The sequence below is a fragment of the Zootermopsis nevadensis genome, unplaced genomic scaffold (genome assembly GCF_977971745.1).
Source record: "Zootermopsis nevadensis isolate Lab colony 2312 unplaced genomic scaffold, Znev_1.0 Znev_ptg000007l, whole genome shotgun sequence".
NCBI lineage: Eukaryota > Metazoa > Arthropoda > Insecta > Blattodea > Termopsidae > Zootermopsis > Zootermopsis nevadensis.
The window spans coordinates 517,086-537,477 of NW_028259139.1; the positions used below are offsets into that span (position 1 = coordinate 517,086).

Below are 20,392 nucleotides of genomic sequence, written 5' to 3' on the forward strand. Positions count from 1 at the left end.
ATTTCGTTCCGGTCGGAACATTGGAACACTAGAGGTCATATATAAAGGGACGTCTAATTAGGACATTATTCCGTACTAGTACCTCAAAAAATCCTTCTGGTATTTCCGTACGACTTTGAATTCCCCGATAGATCCCAAACGGGGGCTTTACTTAAAGGGCCTATCTCCCAGAGCTTATATTTTAAGTCACAAATTGGTTTCCCCCAGTGATTGTCATGAAGATAAAAAGAGGTTTTAGAGAGGAATGCTACGGATCAATATCGAACTACAGGTAGCAGCTCCCAGCTCTCTTTAATTAGGGTAACGCGGTTCAAGTTCATATCCACACACACACACACAAAGAAAATGTATCAACTGACCTTAAAATGTTGGCCGCCGACATCTGGAATGTGGTAGTCAGCCAGATGTGACTCATAACATACGAGCCTTTTCCACTGCGACTTGAATCCGTATGATTGCCCCAAAACATCTGCAGTTCTGTCGTAAATAAAAGTTTTATTTAACTTTGTGTCCATCCGATGTTGGATAAATGCGGTCTGTGTTATGGTTCTGTAACCACTGTTACCAGTTTAAGAACTGTGCAGGTTTCACGAGCGTTTTTTCGAAACAACGCGTGAGACTAATACCTTCAAGTCCTCTTCTTAATCTTTTCTTACCACTTTAAATTTGTTTTTACAATTGATATCTCCAATTCAAACAGACGGGGTTAAAATAAAATGTTAATTTTACGTGAATCTGTAAGATTTTAAGATAATTTCTTTTAGTGTTAGACGATGTTTGTGAAAAATTGTGTCGATAATAACAGATATTTTAAATGTATATTTGTTTTCACAACAAATTATTTTAACAGAGTTTCAGTGTTGCTTCAATGTTGTAAGTTCGCGTGTCCACCGTGCAGTTATTACGTGTTAGAAGATCAAAAGATTTGTAGCTGAGGCTACTACTCGATACGTTTTTTCTTCAGAAGTTTAAAAGAGAGACAGCATTGTGACAAGCCTACTTGTTTTCATTAAGAAAGGAGAGTGAAGCTAAACCGACTAGGTCAAGATGAATTGGACTGGATATTTGAGGATCAGGTGATGTTACGTTGCAATGAATGAGTATGGCGTAAGGAGAGGTGTGTGATATTGTGTCCCGCTATACGCCATATGGGCGCTTGGAGGGAGAGGTATTATAGCTCCTACTCATTCTTGACCTCGGCCCTAGATGGGGTGAGTGGTCAGCTACACGCCCGGCTACGCTTTATCCCCGGGTAAAGGACTCCGGTACCCATTGGTTAGGAGGCTGGGTGATCCCCAGAGCAGAGGCTAGACGGAAAATCGGGATCTGAGCCCCGATCGGCCAGTCTGAGTTCCCCTGGCCAAATGAGGTGAGCTGTGTCGGGCGGTTTCTTCCGTAATCTGGGACAGACAGACGGAGTTGTTGGAAAAGTAGAATTGGTTTGAACTGATATGAATTCAGATAGTGGAACGATGTCTTGTCATACTGTATGTTTTTCTCGCTGCAGACACAAAGGAAAATGAAGCGATAATTTAGATGTTTCCTTTGAATATGACTAACAGGTGACTGACATGTGAAACAGCCACACCTGTGGTTGTATCATTATTTCTCCCTCTCACGTTACGTAAATTCCACTTCAACTATTGATTATCATGTCATATGTGATGTTTTCCTATGTGTTCGAACACAAACAATTGAAGGTCCACTGCGGTATTGTACGGCATGACGCACACGAAGAGGACACATCCCGGTGCTTTTTATCACCTGAAGAAGTTGTTTGGCGTAGTCGAAGGAAGGACTAAGGACGAGACATTAGAATGTAAGGGTAAGGGTTCGAATGGGAGAATGTTTGAACCTAAGAGGATTGAAGTGACAAGAGAGTGGAGAAAACTGTATTACGAGGAGTTTCATAGTTTGTTTAAGCTCTGCACCAAATATTATTAAGGTAATCAAATAAGGGAGTTTGAGATAAGCAGGACATGTAGCGAGCATGGGGAAAATAAGAAATGTTTACTAAATTTTAGTTCGAAAGACTGAAGGGAGGGGACAACTCGGAAGACCCATATGTTAATGAGATAACAATATTAAAATAGTTATTGGGGAAATGATCTCTTAGGCTGTTGATTGAATTTGTGTGGCCGGCAATTTTGAACACTGAAATGAAACTTCGAGTTTCACAAGGAGCGGGGAATTTCCTAACTAACTACTCCATTAAGGTAGGTAGGTAGTTAGTTAGAGGTGGTGTTCGAAACGTAATGGAAATCAAGATTTTTATTACCGAGTTTGGTTTGTACCTATCATGCACAATTTGTATTATCTTAAATCCCTAGTATGAAGTTCAAGTTTTATTTCCACGGGAAACAAATTCATGATGGGGGCTAACTTTATGTAGCGTGCCTGAGCGTTTCTAAACCACGTGTAATGAGAGCTGGAGGACAAAAACTGCTTTTCTTGGGTAAGGGCTGCAAAGAGGATTACCCTCAAGAGGGAGTTGTGACTGATGCTATTGTTTGCCGCGACGCGCGCCCTCAACGGGGAACCACCTCCTGTCCCCCTCCCCCGGCATCTGTCTCGGGCTTTTTTAACGAAATTCTCCCCCTGTAAAGAATATTCACACACACGCCTGGGAGCCAGTTCAGTTCCTCTTTCAAACAAACATGAATTAAAATACATAACCCTATAATTTGACCGTTATTCTATACGGTTCAAAGAGACTGAGAAGGTTGGTTCATGTAGCATGCACGAGGGAAACAGCTTCACACACAGAGAAAGTTGGCCCAGCACTGACATCTATGCGGAAGAACTCATCATCAGTTCTTATTCGGGAAATTGGTTTCCCTGGCTGGGGCATTGCATTCCTCGTTTCTGGCTGGCGAATAACATGATGAGATATCTACCTTCAAATATGACGACACAATTTCTTCTCCTCGCAGTATACTTTAAATTTATCGAACAAACTCATCACGTTATGTCATTCGACGCTAAATGCCAGGAACGCCGACGTCATCCTAATAAACACAAACAATAATATTGTCAAGTTTATTGACCATTAATTATCATGTTTTGTGTGTCTTTGGTTCACCTAACCCCATTTCTCCCATAAGGTTTTAACTTCGCTCAACGCTGTTTTACATTTCGCGGGTTGGGGGGGATTAAACAATTTAAGCTCCGCGAACGGCGAAGGTATTCAGTGTTTAAACTGGATATTCGGGTAACTAATTATCACGAAGAAGAGTGAGTTAATGAGAACAGTTACAGATCCAATAGTAACGACTTTCCTGCCGACTTAGATCCTTGAGAGCTTCAGAATTTATTTTGGAACGTTGGCCCTTATTTAACGTAACATACAAAGTTACTGAATACATATGTAGGCAGTTATTTGAAACACGTCTAAGATATGTTGTGCGTTCATCTGGTTTTGACAACGTGCAGTCTTGTAGGCGGTTATCAACACAAATTACATCCAAATTCAGGGCCCCTGCAAACCCCAAATGTCACACCGGTTAACGGTTGATCTTGTCACAAGAGAGCGTAAAGTGAATGGAATTACGTGCATAGCCACATTATAAATGTGCCCTAAGGGACAGTAGAGCGACTGTCAACGTACAACGATTGTTTTCTGCACGAAACACTTTATTGGAGGTCGATAGATCGAAATATTCCCATCCCAAAGCGCCTAAATGGAGTATAGTAGGACAGTTTTACTTTACTTTCTATAGTACTTTAACTTACGACATAACTCTGATCGATCTCGTGAATTTTCAATCGTGCATTAGTTAAATCATCTGCAATCTACAATCCCGGGATTGTCGCCTTTTCTATTAGTGAAGCATTTTAAATACCTTCACTTACAATGAAAAATGCCATTTATAAACTATTAAACAAATTAGGACTAAAACTACAACTTTGAATTGCATCTCTTTTTTTTGTTTAATAAATTGTCACCTCTTCTCCACATTTCACACAGAATTTGATAACATTGTGCAATGTTCTCGACACACTCATGCATGTTATTACTCATATCATTTTAAGCTATAAGGCTTCCCTGTCAACTGAATAAAAGGCCTGTATAAACCAAATTCCTCTATTCAATCTTAAGTATTTGTCTATCGTGATTTTAATTACAGAAATATTCTTTTTCATCTTGAAAACCGTAAATAAAACCTTAACGAACACAGTCTCATTACCTATTTATTTACTAGTCTCTTACTTTACCAGCCAGAATTTTGGAAAATATTACACCCCAAACTAATAAAATCAAAATTCCTCTGTAACCGTCTGTCCTCGTTTCCACACCTGTCTGTAAGTTTGGAAAATAATGTCAACTTTCAAGTCGGTGAAGATTTTATCATATTTTCAACATAAAAACATTGGAAAAGAACAAGACCTTGCCCGAAACTGTGGGAACCACTGCCGAACAAAGGCTTAAGTTAGCTTTTCCTTCACAGAACACAAAAATTTCATAATAACACGCTTAAAAATAAATTAAGATCTAAGCCCTAAAAAAAGTCATAAATCTTGCTTCGGGTGTCACTAAAGCCTTGCCTTTCCCCTCCCGTTAGTGTGAATCTGAGCTGAGGATTACACCGATTCAATCCAGTGTCCCAAGATCAAATACCGCTGGTATATTAATCCTAATGCTTCCTTTAGTACATTTGATTGGAAATTGAAAACCGTGAGTTGAGAAAGCTGTGATACAGACAAAGAGAACGCGGTTATTACACACGCACTGGCGGACGCATCGAGCACGTTACATTCTCACGCAATGCTGGCGAAAGCACCTACAAACAATCAGTCGTTTCTCCAAATCATTAAAACCCAATGACTGCAAACGCAACCTCGTATTATTCCAGCCGAGCTAATTCGAAGTCTTTGCATAGCAACGGCGGTGTGTATGTCGTATGGATTGTTGAGCCGTTGTTAGGGCGTGTGTCGCCCCTTGTCCATGGTCACGTGGCGCCTGTAAGGCGTCGCCATAGGGTACATGTACCCTATTGTACGAATATACACTCCACGCGACTATGAACTAACGTTGGTTTAATATAAAGGGGTGGGACTGTAAGCTTATGGAGGGTTTCTGCTCAGCTGAAGTCTATGTGCCTACACTTCTGTGAAAATAGACTGTTATTGTTATTAACATTGCCCAGAAATATTTTAATATAAACTGCGTGATGTTTCAAATACCGGAAAATTAACCACGCTATTTGTTTGGCACGAAACATTTATTTTCTGATAAAATGTGAACAGACTACATAACACGAAAGCTTTAGGGAGGTCATGCGTATAACTCAACACTAATGATTCATCTCTGGATGTGCCCTAAGATGTCAGGGGCTTTATTTTCCTCGTGTGGACTCTATACCATAATCTGTAAGGCGATTTACATGCTAAGAAGTAAAATTTAAATACATTAGGCCTAATAAATTGTCTAACAAAACTGGAAAGGTGTAATTTGTACTGGAATACACACACATGAATTATTTTAAAATTTTGATTTAATTCTGAATGCTCCTAGCTGAAATAGAAAAGATAGCATGTCACCATTAGACGCTAAATATTCTGACCTAATGAAAGCATCGTTAAATTAAACAATGATAAATAATACAGTAAAATTTAACACTAAATATGATGTACAATTTTTTTTACTTTTATTAAACATCTGTGATGGTTATTTTTTATTTATTTGTTGTCAATAAGCAAATGAATATCTCCCCCAAACTGTCTGTAACAGTTTTCCAATTCGTGCTACCAAAGTAATTACTCGATATATCAATATGCTGAATACATATCGTTTACGAATGATTTATTCCTCTATATCATAAGGATTTATTGATATGATGTAGTAGCATGGCGTATGAAGTGAAGTTTCGTTTGTATTTACTACAATTTCGAAATTCAAATACAACTTGTTGCTTTGTTTACCCGACATATTTCATGTATAGTATTTTATACATCATCACGGTTAGTAAACAGAATGGTAAATAATATCTGAAATATTGTCGACTAAACATTCGGACGAATAAAGCAAAATCAATTTGACGGTCGACGATTTAGTGAACATATACTTATAACTAAAGAAAATGTAAAACAAAATTAGTTGTTTATAATATGACAGTAATCAATATATTAGTTTAGCTTTATGAGAAATATAATTTATGAATGTGCAGTGCGTTGTCTCTGCTTTTGATATCTTGTAAACAACAGGAATTATTTGGCATGAAATGTCACAAAAATTAAACTTAGACAAAATGAAAAAATCTATTTATAATTTTTCGGAGATTTTGAAGACGAGCAAAACTTTATCATTTCGTAATTATAAAGACTGATACATTTAAGTTCTTTTACCACGGATTCTTTATGTGTTTATAGTCTGAATGACATAATTTTCGTAAATTTAAGTGGTTGAGGGGGAAGAAGAATCTAAGATTATTTAAGAACACTTATATTATTTATCAAAATTAATATAATTGCAGACTGCCGTGTTTATTTTTAGCCCAATAATTTATTTTTCCTGGTGCTTGTGGTCAGTGACGTATTTGATGTCGTCTAAATATTTAACGTTCCTGGACACACGCCATTAGGGAAGGCTTTGTTGTTTGGTAGGTCGGATATTTTATTTGAGACAGAAATAAGCCTGAATTTATTTGTGGTGAAGCCATGAATGACATCTGTGGTGATATGTGTTGCTGTTTTAGAGCTGTATTCACACATGTAATACTGCGAAATAAAAGGAATGAAACTTCTAGGTCCTAGGAACAACTTTTTGAATTATCTATTTCTGAGTAAAATTTCAAATAATGCAGATAGGACTGCTCACTACGTTAAATTTATGAGATATATAATTTCGCGTATGTTTATATGAAACGCGGAAAAGCTAAAAATTAATTTTGTTCTACCGTACATCTCATATCCGAGCAAGTCGCTTACGTGTGCATTTGAAAATTTGAATATCACGTGATTTTAAGTCAGGCCACTGCCGCAGCACTCGCACCTTTGGCTAATTATACAGTATTGCCATATCTACACCGCTATAGGCACATTTAACAAACTAAGGCATCATTAAACATTAATTGACACCGTTTAAACTAGACTACATTAAGTATGAATATGATGCACTCAAAAACGTCAATATGTCAACGTCTTTAAGTCATAATATTTCATGGAAAACTAAAAAACAAATGAACTAGGCAACGTGGAACAATTAACGTACTAATTGTGGCTGTAATTCGGATTGGTGGACGAGGAATGCATGCAATGTTGTGGCCTTGGGTTTGAATATGTACACGAAAATGTGTAATCGGATAGCATGAAATGCGTTTAATATCTTGACTAGCTGAGCGACTATCAGGTTTTTAAGAAATACTCTATTCAGTGTAGTAGCTGTCACCAAATTGCGTGTTTCAAAGACACGTGAAATTCGTACAACCTTGGAAGAGTGGAGCCCAGGCGAGTGTGGACAGCTCTGAACTCGAAGCACAACAAAAATAGCAAGTCCTTCAGTGACATATAATCTGAAGCCCTGAGAAGAATTCATTATTTTTTAGTGACCTTGAAGCACGCAGTTTGGTGACGGCTGCTATGGTTACCCCACCCGGTATCAGGCTGACGGAAAATATGAACTAGAGTTAATAGCAGAGCCGTTGTCAACACGAGGGCGAAGAATCTGTTCACTGATGAGAGCCGGGGATCATTTCGAGTTTCGCTCCGAGCAAGACAGCGGTGACAGGTGATAGGCGCAGTGTTTGTGGGTTGCAACTTCAGCGATGCCTGGTACATTCTTTGTCACGTTTTGAGACTTGACCCCTGACCTTCCCCGTATATGTCGTCCGGAATCTCCCGAGATCTCATCTCCTGGTCAACCAACACGCGACGTGACGAAAGGAAAAGCAAACTTATCGGGCAGCCATCTCACCAAACACTCAGAGCACTGGAAAGAACGAGCGGAGGAAAGGCAGTTCCCAGCACATAGGACCGTCCGCGTTCCAGCAGTGAACTTGAGCTGTGCAATGGGGCAGGTCCTCACACAAAATTAGTTCAGTCGTATTATTCTAACCCAGAATCTAGGCGTCTAGGATTAAACGTAAGACTATTTTTGCTTAAATCACACCAAATGTTGATTTCTGTATGTGTATAAAACAGTACAAAGCCTGCATCACTTAAGAACGCTGGCAAGAAATTGAACAATGTTGTACAGAAACTTTGGTGACCTCCTGCCAGTCAGTTGTCCACCCCTGTCAACTGTGCCGCGAAGCTAACGGTGGTTATTTTGAACACCTACATTTGATTCGGTAATTCGCTATGTGTGCCAATGCTGATGTATGTAATTGTTTAGTTATTTAAAATGTCTCTCATCTGTTACGTCACTGTGTATGTACAAATAGCTCATTTAAGTAATTTCTCCCTTCGTTCTCATTAAATAATTTTTAACGCGACCTAGTGATGGAAATGATCGAATTAATTTGTAAATAAAAGCATGTCGGTTCACAAATCGTAATAAGATGTGAAGATTAACCGGTGAATCACATGCTCGCGTAGGTCTAATAATGGAATGTTCGCGGCTACGTGTGTTGTGTTAGGCCTACATTACTATAACCGTTGCCATGGTAACGCCGTTAAGGAAGTTTCGGATATGGTTGTATTAATGGACATGAAACTATCGCCTCTTACGTTTGGCTAACAACTGTCATGGCCCACATTTGTTTACAATGTGTCTAGTTCCTGACTGTTGTTATTACCACATATCGACGTTTATTAATTTCTGTAAAGGTAAAAATGGAAACCAGCCTAAGGTAAAAAGGTTGATGGTAATGGAAGTTGTCTGTTTGGAGGCTTATCCTTGCTTCAGAAAGACGATGAAACAGAATATATTACAGCGAGAGAAAGGGGAATGGAAAATACGAAACTTACATGAGAAATTACAGGACGTTTGGTACACATAAGCTATAGAAATTTTACCTTAAGCTGCGTTTACAGAATTTCGGTTGAAATTTACTATTGTAACCGGCCACGGCGTGACGCTATTTCTTTTAACAGTGAGTGAAATAGCAGTTTAAATAATTAACAGTTGAGAACAAGAGAATGGTCATTACAGTATTATTTTGTTGGCAACTGAGGAATTAGATGTTCTGCCGTATATTAATAATAATAATAATAACTTAAGTAATAATTTGCAGAGAAGTAAAACACTCAGAAGAAATTGTTAGCGTAAAGGAATGAGATTAAAAAATGGATGACTCGGTTAAAGAAGCAAATAGATATGATGACAAAGAGAATGTTAGGAGAAAACGAAGGGCAAAGGCAGATTAGACTAGAGTAAATTAGAGACAGAACTAGAAAGAGAACAAAATAATAAAATTAAAATAAAGGAGAATTAGATTAGGGAAAATAATTAAATCCTAATGAGAGAGCGTACAAACTGGAAGAATAAATATGAGGTACATTAGAACATCTGAGAAAAATATGCAGATGAAAAAGAAACTATCGTATGAGCATCGTAGCTGAGACATCATAACAATTTTATTTTCGTTTTGAATTCGTACGGAGTCTTTCGCTAGCGAATGGCTATTGGGAACTTCTCAGCTCAACGCTACTTTTAAGTAAAAATACCGTTGCCCGCTCGTTTTCTAGCATATATTTCACATGCGTGTACTAATGAAGACCGCTTTATTTTTTGACAGCCACTATCTCGAAAACAGCACAAAATATTTATCACAGACTACAACTCTTGTCTGAAACATCTGCTCATGTAGAAAATAAACCTTGAAAAGTTGTATGGGCTAACAGTAAGTTGTTTTTGAGACTCAGGCCGGGGAGCCTAAGTTCATTTCACGGTTGTGTTTAGAAAACTCACTATAGATAGGCCGTGGACTTGGACACATCACACCAACAAAGACTTCATTACTCATGCCGCCAGTGTGGCAACCCCAAGAATTATTTTAGTGTATAAAATTAAGAATAATTTTTAAGGTTTATTATCGTGTTTACAATAGCCCCCTACCAATCGCTGTTCCAAGTTTCCACAACCTCCAACCTAATTTACGTAATATGATTTAATATTTATCCTGTCATCTGTGTCGATTCACTTAACAGGAGCTAGCCCATCCGTATTTGACGTGAGCAAAGAAACAAAATCTAAGTTAAAGCAACGTAACAAAACAGTCTAACATCTTAACCGAATCGCACACCCACAATCTCGCAGAACTCGGAACGACAATCGATCTCCTCCTAGCAGCCGCGAAGTCACGCGAAGGTATCACTTTGTTTACGACGTAGGCTCACAATTATCGAGTTCGGTTCATCAGCCGGCCAAGAGACTCCTCTGTCATCGCACGTGATGTAGCTATAAGCTGACAGCTCTGAATGGTCACAATGTCAACTCGAAATTGACGTGTCTGTAGCGCAATCCAGAGCTGATAACTTCCCTGCAAGACAACTTGATCGATCAAACAGTTAAATGGATGGTTTAACTCGATCTGACAGTGTGAATCAGATTGAATCACTTGCTATCCCCACTTAAGGGAGATGGGTGAAAGCGACCACTGTGTCCCAACCTCGGCTATGCAGCTTACTACGTGAATAGCTAATTGAATTTTTTCCCGCCTCTCGTCTGCCCTGCCTTAAACAACGAAAGTGAGTTTTAAACAAGTTAGCAGGAGTTGAACGGGGCACGATTTGAACACTGCGTTAGTATATTTAATCCAACCGAGGAATTTTTAGACCATTCACAAAGGTCAAATTATATTTTCTGTCTCATAAGATGATGTCATCAGACTTGTTTAGGTGGTTTCGACAAGAATGAGATCAGTGGGAAGTAGACGGGAAATGTAGAGAGATATTTGAAAAAAAAATCACTCTGAGATCTGGGGTAAAGTGGGCTGCTTTGATGGTGAGATTCTGCAGCCGAGTGGATAAGGTTGTGGACTTTGATGTTGAGGTCTGATTTGTTTTATGGAGCCACTGACATATATTAAACTGTTCCAAGTGACATACTTAAGTTTTTAATATGTTTATAAATAAACTTCTCCAGATTTTTATTTGCGTTCTGATGAGTGTCAGTTTGATGGATGAATTATAAATATTTCGGGATAATAATATTAAATTACAGTTTTAACAGAGGAGTACGTTAAGCTTGAACGAAAATGTCTGCTTATTATACACCTCAGCGTTAGATGAATGTTAGTGGTGAACTTCACACTCTGTCTGTTCATTAATTTTGTAAGACTTGAGGTTCTCACAGCGGTGATTATGAAGATTTCTGTCTTCTGGGTTATTGCGTTGTGTAGTCTGGTTGATGTTAACCAACGTTTCAGAGGTCATACTGCCTCCGTCATCTTCATTAATTTTGTTTTTCAATTATTTCCTTTTCTTATACTGGTTTCATGTCCTAAATTTTGTAGATTATCTCCGTTGACATGGCTTGGATTCTGCAACCATTGTACCCAGCCCACTTCCGCTTCTCTATTAATTTTGAGCACTCATTATCAAACCATGGTTTACTATGCTGTAGTTTGTGATATTCTAAATTTTCATTGGCTCAGGTCTTGATATTGTCCGTAATACTTTCCGACGAGCTTCTAATATCCAAAATATCGTCCAAGATCTCTAAAGCTACAAAATTATTTGGAGATTTCTATCTGGTACTTCCCCTTAACTTCTATATTATTGAGTTTCTTCAAATAAAAGCTTTCTAAATCAAACTTTTACCTTATTTGTTTATTTACTGAACGTCTATCCGTTAATTTTTGATATTATCAGGTAGAGGTCGGTATCACAGTCAGCTCCTCTGAATGATCTGACATCTAATATGTTCGAGTGTCGTCTCTTGTCAATTTAAATGTGATGTGTCTGAACTGAAGCTTTCACGGTGACTTGAGTATAATGAATTCTTCTTGGGATACCAGCCGTGTAAGGTGGTTTAATGGAAAAACACCATTCTCCACTAAACCATCTTACACGGCTGGTAGCCTGATAAGAATTAATTGTAAAAAATACTCTATTTGACTATGTGTGACACAATCAGGAGAAGTTCAAGTATGTTTATGAATGTCACGGTGAGCGAGTGGGGGAATGTTGTGCTTTTGACAATTAGGTGTTTTAAGTTGTAAAATTTACTACTCTGTTCCCGTTATAATTACTATCTTCATGTAGACCTTCCTTATCAATAATCGGTTTAAAAATTTCCTCCCTCCCTATTATCGCATTGGAATCATCTAGCAGAATTTTCAAACGGTACCTAGGGAACCGGTCAAATACATGTTCTAGTCCTTTGAGCCTTCATCTTTATCCTCAGTTGGGGCATGCATATTCAGTGTCATGATATCACACCAACGACCCGTTAGAGTTACATACGGCAAACTGCTGAAATAATCCTATTATGTACGAAAAATCCTGTCCCAAAGTGGTGATTAACGTTCCCTTTTCCATACAAAAATGTATAATTTTCTGCTGTTTGACATCCCTTCCCTTCCCTTCCCACTAAATCTGGCTTGAACTTCTCTAACTCCCCCACTACTGACTTGATTGAACCTATCCTGTAGAGATTACATATTCCAAGTGCCAAATCTCATGCTTTTCTCACATTTCAGTCGTGCTAAAGAATCAGACCAAGTCCCGAGGCACTTTTAGACATTTCATAACAAAATTAAGTTTTTACGGTGAGGGGTTGTTAACCCCACGCCCAACCCCCAAGCTAGAGGACCACTCCTTACCCGTGACTGCTTATTCAACATATTCACAGCTACCCTCCATATCTGGAGTCCTTCTCTATCCGCAACCTGAGGACGCACCAAGACGTGGTGACGAGGGAGTCTCCTTACATGGGGAGTGACTGAACACACTGAGAAAAATGATAAGTTGTTATCATACGTTGTCTTTAGAACCTTACAGCTCATTACCTCCAGCCACTGGATAGGTTGGTTCTCAAATCGCTCAAAGCTCATTATTATGAAGCAGTGAGGAGATGATTTACAGAAACGCAGGAAAATAAGTCGCTCTCCTTGATTTTAGCGAACGTTTGAAAGATGGGCGGGGAAAAGTTGCTACAAACAAAAAAACTCCACCTCTGGCTTGGAAGTAACTGAAATTTACCTCTTCGGGGCTTCGATAATTCAAAACCTCGTACAGTAGTAATAGAGATGATAATATTAATTTCTAGTGTCTGTGCCTTGCTTCATTAACCAGTTTACCACACGTCGCTCACGTCAGCCTCCAACTTTTCCTTCCTGATTTTGCCTTGTCTTGCATTGCAACTGAGTGTTCATCACGACGTCCAGTTGGTGTTAGAATCCCAATACGTTCCTCAGTTGGTTATCTTACGCCATGTTCATTATTCTGTTTACTAGTCTCAAAAATATGCGTAGCTCCGATTTTTACGTTTATAGTCTAGTATTAATTGACCGACGCACTGACGATGGAGGCACGAAGCTACTCCGAAACGTCGATCAGTTTCTACCACACTGCACTGTGCAACATCTCAGAAGACAGTATTCTTAAGCGAGTAACTGTTTAAGTCGCTACCCCGAAATCAATCTTGCGGTTGTTAGCCGTCAATCAGGTGATGCTCATTGTTCCCTAATGTGCTGTACTGACCCGGGGGGGTCCAGCTGACCTCCAACCTCGGAGCGAGGGCGGCCCCGTCAGTCACGCCACGGGGGTCGTCACGTGGCGCTTGTCAGCTCCATGACGCATCCGTCAATGAGAACAGACATCGAGATATTTCTGTAACCCATACACGTCATCATTCCCGCTTGAAATGTGGTTGCTAGATTGAAAACATAGGATGCCTGATCATAATATTTCGTTTGGATATAAACATTGTCTGTTATTTAAAGTTACGTCAATATACAAATTAAAAAAGGCATTTGCGTGGTCAGTGACTATCAGTTACTCAATGAAGACCCCGAAAGAATGAATCACATAACGAGGAGCTTCACAAATTGTATTTTTAACTTTATGTTTTAGAATAGCAAAGAATCGTAGGTTTGCATTGCTTAATCGAAGGGAAGAATCCATTTAGAAGATCAAGTTGTAGATGGAAGGATAATATTAAGATTTACAGTTGATTCCTGTTGATTGGGCCATCGGTTAATCGGGGCAGCTGTTTATTTGGGACAAATCTTAAAGACCAAACCTTTCTAACTCTTTACGTGGAACTTGGCATAATTGGGGAAGCCGCTTAATTGTACCAAATTGTTCTAGTCCTGATGTGCCCAATTAACCGGAATCCACTGTAGCTTAAGTATGGTGTGAGGATGTGGATTAGGTACATATATCTGGATCAGAATAGGGGCCAGTGACGGGCTTTTGTGAGCACGACACTGAACCTCTTGGTTCCACGATAGGCGTGGAATGTTTTGATTACCATGGAATTAGTTGAACAGTCTCGATTATTTTATGGCTCTTAAAAAATAGTACGGAAACATTACAATGGGTTTAGGTTAATTCTACGGAGCGAGTTAGAATCTTGGGTGTCTTTCGAAAATTTTGATGTAGAAGAAATTGAAATAAAAATATAAACACAAGAAAGGTCTTAATATATAGGTCCTACAAGTTATGAAAATTACTGATGGCGCAAACATCCTGTTATATTCGAAATATAACAGGATGTCATTGTCTCTCACTTTATTTTAAAGATTTTCGCTTTGAAGAATTATTTAGGGAACTGCTCTCGAGATTATTCAGAAATGCGTACAGGTCTTCATGCAACGTGACCTTATAGTTGTCCAACTTAGCCAAAATTTAAACACGCGGACAAATTTAAGAAATCCCTACAGTACGACATCAAATATCACGTAAATATGTTGAACAGTAATCAAGTTATTGCATGAGGACAGATGGAAGGACATGTTGTTTTTGTTCCTTGGCTCTATAACCCATCTGTCGGAGGTTTCCTAGTCTTTGAAGCGTGCATTTGTGAGTATTGAGTACCAGCCCACTGACTTTGCACAATTTCTACTCAATCCTGATTTGACTGCTAGAGTCATCTAGCAGTTAATCAGGAGAAATGGCCGCTGAATTTTGTTTACGAAACATCTCGCGAGGTTCTTTTACACGCCGTAAATATACAACATGGGACCGCCGGCTTCACTACGGAAGAACTTGATAAATTTAATAGGCTCTTTGTTTCAAGTCTTCTTTGCGAATTCGCATAAGTTATTAAATGATTTAAAAATACCCGAAGGAAGGTAAGCTACCATACTCCGATCATGTTTCTCATTTTTCAAACGGAGCAAATGACTGAAATGTAATCAATTTCTGTGGAACTTACGCAGTATTTACGTTTCTAAATTAACGAACGTGGAAGGAGATCAAATTATCTGACTCCGTAACGAAGGCAATTTTACATTTCATTATTTAGTAATGTAATATCATCGCACGTTAAATGCCCAAATTGGATTACATTCAATTTAGTAAGAATTTTTAACTGTGCTGTACGGTTTTTGGGTAGCTCAGTCTGTATAATGACTGGCTATGTACTGGACGACCGGGGTTCGATCCCCCCCGCCTCCTATCCCTACTGGGGTCCTTTCCTGGGGGTCAAAGCGCGGCCTGGGCGTGATGCTGACCACTCACCTCCATCTATTGCCGAGGTCAAGAATGAATAGGAACTGTACCACTCTCCCCCCAAGCGCCTACATGGCGTGTATTGGGACAGCTTTACTTTACTTTTGCTATAGGGAGGCTGCTATCAGACTGGGTACGCGTTGACTACTGGTGAACTGACGTATGCATGTGCCGAAATAGGTTTTTCATCTGTGATCATATTAGCACCTTTCAAAATAATTAGGCATTTTTAAATTAAACTGATAGTGCTCTTTAATTGGTTATTTCCATTTCCAAATGTTCTGAAGAGATCCAGGTTGTGGTCTCCTTTGAAGAACTACATTGGTAACATTTACGATGTCGTCCATCACAGATCTGGTTGCAATATGCAGAAACTGGGAACAAGTACAATAACTTACATTCTAGTCTTTTTAAAGACAATGAGTAGGGTTTTACAACTTCATTTTCTCCTTACACTTCTGTATTTAGCAGAACGAGACGGATACAATTAAACACTTGAGAAGGCAGCTGAATCATCCTTATGATGAAGGCAGTAGGCTCCTCTGAAACACATACACACACTTCCGAATCACTGTGCGTTATCTTATTGATATTTCTGATATACACTCTACAGTTGATACAGCGTTATTAAACATTGTAAGAAAATTCTGGGATTGTATTTTGCGGGTCAGTAGCTAGCTACAGCTTCGTTGTCAGGTGGCCCTAGTTTCGGGTCTTGGCTGTGATACCCCGTAGCCAGTTGTTACGAGCTTTTCGTGCTATTTCTCAGCCCCTTCAGGAAAGGGTTGGATTAGTATCTTAAATAGGCCACGACATAACAGCCTTTCAACATACGATATATTTTAAATCTGTTAAGCCTAAGGGTTCGAGCCAGGCACACAGTCATTTTAGGTTCAGAGAAGTCACATACTAGCGCGGTCAGAAGCGTGGGGTGTACGTCACTCGAACACGATCGAGTGGAGGGTTAGACTCCCACCTCAGGCACTTCTAATACTGTGGCATTTCTGTGCCGTGCAGATTGAAGCCTAGCGACGTAGCGACCCCTTAGGCATTCTGAACTGCAACAAGCCACAAGGTCTAATCCGTAAAACAGTAACGGGTGTAAGAAGACCGGTCTATTTCAGCTATGCAACTAGCAGTGCGTATTTCACGCTGTAAGACATTAAAAACGGAGTAGCATGGTAACCTAGTAACTTAGAGACCTCTGCTTGTTTTCGCAGATTTAATGTTGATTTAAGACAAGGAAATGGCGGAATGAAGGACAAATAAGTAAAGAGAATGAAGAAACAGATAAATCTACTGTTTTATGTTGTTCAGGACATGTACTTGTTCGTAGCTCGTGTCTGAAAGGGTTAAGAAAAGTTAGGCGCGAAGGTAAAAACTGGCTCCATTGGTCCTTCCAGTTTCTCTGGATACGGGCAGCCAAGTCGCGGAAGCAACCAGACGAAGCAACATATTTGCGACGGTCGGACAGACGGGACGCCCACCCTAGAAAACATCGTGCAACTGTTTGACGGCGCACGCCACCTAGTAGTGGAGAAGGTGAAGGATACAGAATCCAATTAACGAAGCATTCGAAGACCAGAGATTTTATATTTTTTACACCCAATCCATCCCTTCTCTCTTATTCGATGCTCCTTCTCTGTCTTTTCCCTATTTGAAGTGGAAAAGAAAGAAAGAAACGAAAAAGGAAAACTCGTTTTCGATTTTGTCGCTAATTAGTCTCGTTAACCGGTCACCACAGCCATAACAGGGAGACTGGACCTGCTCTCTGGGTCTCTCTGATAGCAGTGTGCAGTATTTCTTCGCTCTGTGGCCACGCGAGGCGGCGAATTCGTCCAGAACCAGAGCAGCGCTCCTAAATCCTCGTCGAAAAATTTACAGACAGACGGCTCACCTGCTAGCCGCCCGATCGTCGCCCGAGGTAAGCGACAGTTTCGCTACAGGGCTATTGCTTCTTTATTTATAGACGTTCTCTGCTGCGCACGTAATATAGGCCACCGTCGACTGTCTGGGCGATAATGAAGAAAGTGGTTGTGGTCTGTTTCAAGGGAGTTTTCCAGAAATTGTTGTTGTTGTTGATCTACTGGGTTGTAACGCCGTGTGGAACTGTAGGCAGATACCAGCAGGGATGAAGATGGAGACAGTATGTTTACCCGAAACGTTGGTAATTATCTAGAAATACACGAGGTGTTAAAACGCAGAAGATCACCAATGATATATTCATCGCCGCCAGAACCTCAAATCTCGTATCCTAGAACTTACCTAGAAAGATTAACGAGTACGGTCATTCGCCGTTGTCTCCCCCCCTCCACAGTGGTTTCAGGTTTTTCAGTGTCTAACGAGGAATCATAAGATTAATACTAATTATTCTAGAGTATGGTTGGATATTGGAGGCCTAAGGCAACTTCTAGAGATAGGGCCTGTGAGGACTAAGAAAAATATAGGTACCTGTGGCTTGCTGTAACGAACACGGAAATGAACCTTCGGTTTCCGTAGTCGGCTGATAATTTCTTAACCAACTGAGCGATTATTAGCATCTCAAAAAGGATTGTGTCCCATGGTGTTTACTTAGAAAAAAAAAAGTATAGCCTAACTATTTCAAAAATTTTAACTGGGTACGAACAGGTACTTTAAATTCACGTAAAACATAAGGGCCTAAAAGCCCGTGTTACTCTTAGCTTATTTAATTACACCTTATCAAATGCAGGAGCTATGTAAGGTCGAAAGAGTTAAGCTATGATTTGTTTACGGTGAACTTAAAAACCATGGGTGAAAGCGACAGTGGTTTGTTTTATAATAAAGTCGGTGTTAGGTACTCCAACCCGCTCTGTATATACAGACATAATATCAAAAGAGGTGCTCACGGCGTGGTCGGACATGTAGCTCGAAGGGGGAAATGGAGAAACTTTCAGAACTCTTGAACGGCAGCTAATTAAAGGACCTAGAAGGACCTGGGATGATAATACAGTGACGAGTCTTGGATGTCATCTGCTTCAGAATCATGTCAAATGGGGAATTTGCTTCATATTTGCAACTGCGTAAAAATATTTTTATTAAGGACACAAAATGTTCGTTAAAGCAGCGTCGTCCCTACGTAAATAAAATTAACTAAATAAAAAATTGATGTTATTACTAAAAAGTAATTGAAAAGGCACTCTTCTATAAGGATGTAATTTTAATTAATCTTACCTAATTTCATAATCGAGGTCGTCTGTAAGGTGAGGCGGCCGCCCTGATCCCCTTCTGGGTTGCTGTGTCGGGTAGTCTTATATTTTATCGACGTTTCAGTGGTCCTTGCTTCCTCCATAATTAAGGCGATAAGTCCCTGATGATGGAGGCAGCATGCACCTCCGAAACGTTCGTATACGTCTACCAGACTACTCGGCGTGTTACCTTCTTTCAGTGAGTGAAATGTTACAGTTGTAACACTGAAACTTGCGTGATGTTTAAGAGCCTCTATGCATTTTTGAAATAGTTGTGCTTGCAAGTTAAAATAAATCACTATTAGGATATAATGGAATTTTAAAACTGTATTAAAATGTTTATTGTTAAAGTACTTATCATTTTAGAGCATTGTGATGTCCTGTTTGACGTTTCTGCTTTGTTTTCTTGAAATGTTACGCTTTATCGTTGGATATCTGGATCGTTTACTCTTGGAACTTCTGTATGTGTACTGTTTGTTATAACTGGTGTATCGTTATCATAAATGTTTAAAACTTTATGATTGTATGCATTTACCACATATTAAACTTTAGAAAAGGTGTCATTAATGTCCTGATACAGGCCGAAACTAGTTTGTCTTTATATTTTGACAACCAATGTGAATGTAATTTGAGATTTGATGTCGTGGCTGTGATAGTGACGAAGACAGCGTATTTCTCCGAAATGTTGGCATCTAATGACGAGTCTACACGGCGCCAAAATCCAGGAGAACAAATATATCAATATGAATAAACTTTTGATGATGTATCAAAATAGTATTTGTATTACAACCGTTAATCTACGGTCTTCGAGAGCACTTCCTGCAAGGCGACAATGAATTCCACTCCTCCACAGAAGTGCAGAAGTAGTGTGAGTCTATATATAGTTTTCTCAACATCGTATAGTATCAAATAGAACAGAGACAGCGAATTTTTAATTAAGAATAATTTTGAATAAGGCAGTAGAGTCCTGTTTTAAGGTGGACGGACTGTTAAAATCGTCTAAGTCCCTGTGATAATTGTTATCTGGGACGAGAATCGAAGATGGGGCCTTTCAGAGACGAAGCATGTGTGTTAATCACTGTAGAAAACGGTGCGAAGTCAACGAAGTGACTGAAACACACGCAGTTAACTAAGGTCTGGACCTACGCGGGACAATCGTGACGTGGGACGGTCCTGTCAGATGCCGGTCTGCGACGAGATAGTATCAGCGGTGGTTTTTACTACCGATGGCGTGCTTAAGTGAGGGCCAGTGGAGTCTGATTTCAATCCTCTCACCCTTGGATCAGCTTATGAGGGTGAGTGATACTGAAAACCCAAGTGTGAAATTAGGTCATGTGAAAATGTTAACTCATTAGATCTAGGTCACACAGATTTAGAGGAATATAAACTGTTGAGTTCCGCACCTAACAGATACAAAACAGGAGAAAATGTGGTATCTACAAGAAAGTTTTGCCGTGCTGTGCCGAAACGTTTTAATATAATTGTACATGTTATTCTCGTTATACGCGTTTTCCTATATCAGATGTTTTATTTCAGTATTATGAAAGGATCAGTATCTACCCGAGGTCAAATTTTAAAGCCTGTTACATGCATCGAACCTTCTTTAGGTTTATCAGGTAATGGTC

The 20,392-nt window shown here is 39.4% G+C and overlaps 1 protein-coding gene across 13 annotated transcripts in view; it reads left to right on the top strand.

Moving 5' to 3' along the window:
- Positions 1–20,392, top strand: part of LOC110829836 (uncharacterized) — a 193,107-nt gene that overhangs the window by 16,806 nt on the left and 155,909 nt on the right. The window contains exon 3 of one of the 13 annotated variants that reach the window (XM_087343879.1): positions 7,545–7,810. The exons of the other annotated variants lie outside the window; for them this stretch is intronic. Within the exon in view, the coding sequence (XP_087200005.1) occupies positions 7,545–7,623 (79 nt within the window). The 3' untranslated portion in view covers positions 7,624–7,810. Of the gene's footprint in view, positions 1–7,544; positions 7,811–20,392 lie in introns of those variants that run through there. 13 annotated transcript variants of the gene reach the window in all.